This window comes from Lactuca sativa, chromosome 2 (assembly GCF_002870075.4).
Source record: "Lactuca sativa cultivar Salinas chromosome 2, Lsat_Salinas_v11, whole genome shotgun sequence".
In the NCBI taxonomy this organism is placed as follows: Eukaryota; Viridiplantae; Streptophyta; class Magnoliopsida; order Asterales; family Asteraceae; genus Lactuca; species Lactuca sativa.
The window spans coordinates 7,345,797-7,350,600 of record NC_056624.2 but is presented as its reverse complement, the minus strand read 5'-3'; the positions used below and the strand labels follow the sequence as shown (position 1 = coordinate 7,350,600).

Genomic DNA, 4,804 nt, shown 5'->3' with positions numbered 1-4,804 from the left:
CACCACAAGTTCCCTTTCTTTTGTTCTCTTCATTGTTTACTTGTAGTAAAATTGTGACCCTAGTGCATCAAGAGCCTGTGGCTTTTAAAGAATTGAGTAGAAAAGCCCAAAAGACATTATTCTTAATTTTACAAGTACTGGTTAATTTCTGTGACTCTTGAAACATGACTCAGGTTTTATTCTGTCCAGATGGCAACTCAATGAACCGATACAATATATACTGGAGGTCTGGAGCTAATCGAACATGTTATGCAATTTAGACTTCAAACAGTAAGTTAAGTGCACTTTTACAAGCTTTTAAAATTTTTAATTAAGAAGCTTGAAAATCCATAAACATATACTCTGCATCCAACTTCTAATTCAACAACCCTTTTTACCTTACACCTGTCCCACCAAATATTTCAATGGTTGATCACACAAAATTTGATGCATGTTTTCAACAATATATCAAGTGTGTTACAACTTACAAGTCGTAAAAAATGGAACGATAAGACAATCATGTTGATCATAAGTAGTAGGGAAAATGACTTACGAGCCCAATGAAGTTTCTAAACCGTTCAAAAGAAACTCAATCATGTTTTGTCTGTTCAAAAAAACCCAACAAACTTAACCTTTTGTCTAAAAAGCTTAACTAAGTTACACTTTCCTGAAAGTCAAATAAGAGAAACATATGGCATAGCTTATTACTGTATGGGGAAAATGACTTGTTAGACCAACGAAGTTTCCAAAACGTTTAAAGAACTCCAATCATGTTTTGACTGTTCAAAAAAAATCCAACGAATTTAAACAAAACAAAATTGGGATTTTTTGAACTGTTTGGAACTTTGTTGGATTTTTTAGACAAAAAGTTAAGTTCGTTGGGTTTTTTTTAATACAAAACATGATTGAGGTTGTTTGAATGGTTTGGAAACTTCATTGGGCTTTTAATTCATTTTCCCTAAGTAGTAACTAACATAGTAGAGCAGTATTGAGGTTGGTCAGTATCTGAAACATGGTCTCTAGAGCAGTAGAGCACACACTACACACACCCGGTGAAGGTCCACCTAGTGTGGGCTCTAATATTGGGTGTTAGATTTTCACCTCACTTACTTACATTGTTACAGCTAATTATGTGTGAAATTGCTCTCTCCTTGAGTCATAAAACAGTCTCTTTGCAAAAATGAAATTGGAAAGGTGTTGTACATGAACTATATTCCTAGATATAACTTTGAAAAGATTGAACCAGTATCACCCACTATAACATTACACATTCATGACTTTTTCACTTACGCAAGACATATTTAGAAACCCAAGAGTAAAAATTTCTGAAAGAACATTATTATTATACAATAAAATTTTGAACAAAAAAATATGAAAATTGGATAATTAATGTACAGACAGTGAATGTGTGCCAACTTAGGCAGAAAGGCACAACTTTTTCAATTACGAAAATAGAAAACAAACAAATAGAATGGTTAATCTACATAAGTATTAAAGCAAATGAAATGCTAATCCCAAGCTATGCCTATGAAACATTGAACCTAGCTCTTGCATGGCCATGAGTTACCTGGAAATGCTCTGTCATTCCTAAGTGTGCCATCAAAAGCCAAACATGAGTCAGAAATTCTCCCCCTCTCCCAAGCTGCTGTGAATGGTGGAACACTCTGCAGTGAGCAGCTGCATAAGCCAGAATCTCGATCCATACTTGACTCATCACTTTCCACATTATCTCCCTGTTTTTCATCTTTCTCAAAGCTAATGCAAGTCTACAACCATCAAAGAGTACAGATTTGGATTGATCCCCTTTCACTATACTAGGCAACAATTCCTCACAACTAACTTCAAGTAACTTTCTGCAGGCATCAGATATTTCGGTAATAGGGCTTTTCATTTTGAAGAAACGAATGGCTTCAGCACATGTGTCACGATACCTGATCATGCCGATACCTATTGGCAGAATTTCAGGGTTTGAAATTAAAAGATTCACCAGATACTCAGACATGTTCTTACTTTCGATGCGGTTGATTTCTAATTGATCACTACTCTCAGAGTAGTAACAAAGAGCAGTAGCGATGTGCCAGATAAGAATGCTCTGATCGAATTCCACTTCATTGATGCTCCACAAAAGAGTTCTCATCCCATTCTCTTGGAGACAATAGCTTCCTTTGTGAATGCATAATCCTTTTGGATCAGAACTACGCTCCACAAACTCAAGAAACTGACTGTAAATCATATCCTTCAGATTGGGAGAAACCTCGATATATGTCTCGTATCTTTGCTTCTTCAGAAACTTATGCACCCCGAACAATTTCTGATTTAGAAAACAAGTAGGGTTCTCCTTGAGTGCGACACTTAGAAGATTTGACTGTCCAATGGAGTTGGACCACCTTTGTTTACTCGGTTGCTTCAAGAATGAAAATATAAGGTTGTCGTGAGTGTGGTTCTGCTGTTTAAACCAGATATCAGCCCAATCTGAATGGAACATGGTAATATAGGAAAAGATTTCTTTTAAAAATTCTGCTGCAATTACTAAATAAGTAATGACAATGTCAATGACTAGGTAATGGTCCGTATCACTGTGAAAATGGAAGCCAACAAGTACTAAGAGAAGGAGAAGAACACCAATAGCACGAAGTATGAGGCCCTTATTTGTATAAAGCACACTTGCCTTTGTGTAAAGCATGTCATATACAAATCCAAGTTCAATCTCCACAGCATGGAAAACTTTATCAGATTTATCAAGATGACGGAAATACGATGTGCTTCTATCACTATCTTCATATGTGAGTATAAGACCAACAAAAAGACGCTTGAATGTTTGGAATAGATTGTATGCTTCGAATATTTCTTCACGCCCAGTTTGGGAATATGCACGAATAGTTGGAAGAGCATTCTCCAAAACCTCCTCAACCTTCACAATGAAACCCTGTGACTTTTTCAACAGAAATTCCTCCAGGAATTTGACATAATCAGGACCCGGGTCAGCAGGACCAAGCATTGTCTCTCTGAGATGCTCAGTGTTTGCAAACCTTAGAGCCTGAACACGTTCAAAACACTTGATGCAACCGGATGCATAAACGAGTATGCTTAGCAGGGGGAGATGAGAACAACCTGGCCAAGACAACAAAAGGATATATAAAGCTACTCCTGATTGGAAGAGAAGAAAAACCAAATGTCTTAACCAAAGATCGTTGTCTTCCAAGGAGTAAGCAGTAATGGTGTCTGCACCACCAAGGTGAAGAAAGAGAAACTGTGCCCAAAAACCCATGAGCTCACGTGTGTTGGATCTATGATGTTTTGAAGCAGGATGAGATTTGTTGCATGATTCCAAGGCACTTTGGGCAGTAATACTAAGGGCCACTGGGACAATGGCGTAAGCCAAAAAGTAAACACACCAAAGAGTGATTCTGATTATAGTCTTTGGATTGTATTTCCGAAGGTTTCCTAAAATACTTAAGATGATCTGCAAAATAAGGCTGGTGGGAACCAATACTTGTAGGACGTGCTCATTCCATGTCCTTTTAACATCATTTGGTATCACCTGAAATTTCATCTGATGTTCAAGCATGTTCAAACCTGTAAAACGAAAATAAGATAAAAAGATAAGAAAGCAAGCTACAAGTTTGATGTTGATGGAGGAGTAGGAGACCATGGTATATTTAGTGCAAAAGTTGATGTCCAACAAGCATTTTATAAGCATACCCACTTTGTAAGACATGGAAGAAGAAACAAGCATAAAGCAAAAGTAAAATGTTAACTAACGAACCAAAAGACAAAACTTACCGGTGGCAGTCATAACCCAACTGGATCCTTAAAAGAAATTCAAATAAGAAAGGTATCAGTAACCAAAAATCCTAAAGTAGATTCTTGATTTTGTCTTGAAGGGAACTGATCACTATATATATACAAAAAAATGAGATTTCCATTAGTATGTAAGTTGTATATTTTTCTGGTAACAAAGAAAACACCACTATAATTTCTTGGTAAAGGTTTGCAAAAAGTTATGTAATTTGTACTTAAATTTTCTAGCAAGAGGCTCTAGGTCAGACATATTTAGACGTTACATATTGCCACACATAAGGAGTCATGTTTTTTTTACTGTTCATGAGGTTATCTTCTATGATGTTTCAGGGAAATATTCCCTGAAATGCAACCCTTTCATGACTTTTGAAATAACAAATTTTCAGACCCCTGAGGCTGGTGTGGTAAGGATGGGGCACTGGAGGAGGTGTGTATTACCATCAACTAGAAATAAGCAGAAACTTTCTTATGATTTCATCAATTAGTTTCAAGGTTTTATTTCTTTCATATTGTATTTTTCCTATGAAATAGAAGTTGGGCCCGTCGATTTCTCCTTGCCTTGAATTTTCTTCATCATTTCATCTATGAATAGTCTGACTACACATGAAACAATCAGTTTCCTCTTGCCTTAAATGAAATTACCCTGTTATAGAGACTGAAACTTCACATCAAATACATTATCATTTTCACAATATACAACTTAATATTTAAGGATTAGTTTGGCAAGAAGTAAAAAGGGAAAGGTATACTGTGAATATTATAATTTTGTTTTTAATTTTCAGTCTGAGATTAATAAATTGGCAGGATATATGATACAGAGCCTTACTTTCATGTAGTACCTCTTTCTTCTGTCCTCCATTCTGTTAGTGTACGTTTCAGCAATTCCATATACTTCAGGGTTACTTTGGCATCTATCCATAAGTATTGGTAGCTTCTATATTTATTCATAATTAATTAGGTTTATATTATTGTATCTTGTCATGGGATGTATATGCTTTCTTCTTCAATTTAATACAATCAGAGA

At 35.8% G+C, this 4,804-nt stretch overlaps 1 protein-coding gene across 1 annotated transcript; it reads right to left on the bottom strand.

Moving 5' to 3' along the window:
* Positions 1 to 1,504: 1,504 nt before the first annotated feature.
* LOC128132265 (uncharacterized) lies at positions 1,505 to 3,631 on the bottom strand. Its single transcript, XM_052768768.1, has one exon. The coding sequence runs from the start codon at positions 3,629 to 3,631 to the stop codon at positions 1,505 to 1,507; it is 2,127 nt and encodes a 708-aa protein (XP_052624728.1).
* Between the last annotated feature and the right edge of the window lie 1,173 nt (positions 3,632 to 4,804).

Bases quoted from the DNA above. Each gene is read 5' to 3' on its own strand.
- LOC128132265 (XM_052768768.1), bottom strand. From the start codon at position 3,631: ATGGTCTCCTACTCCTCCATCAACATCAAACTTGTAGCTTGCTTTCTT.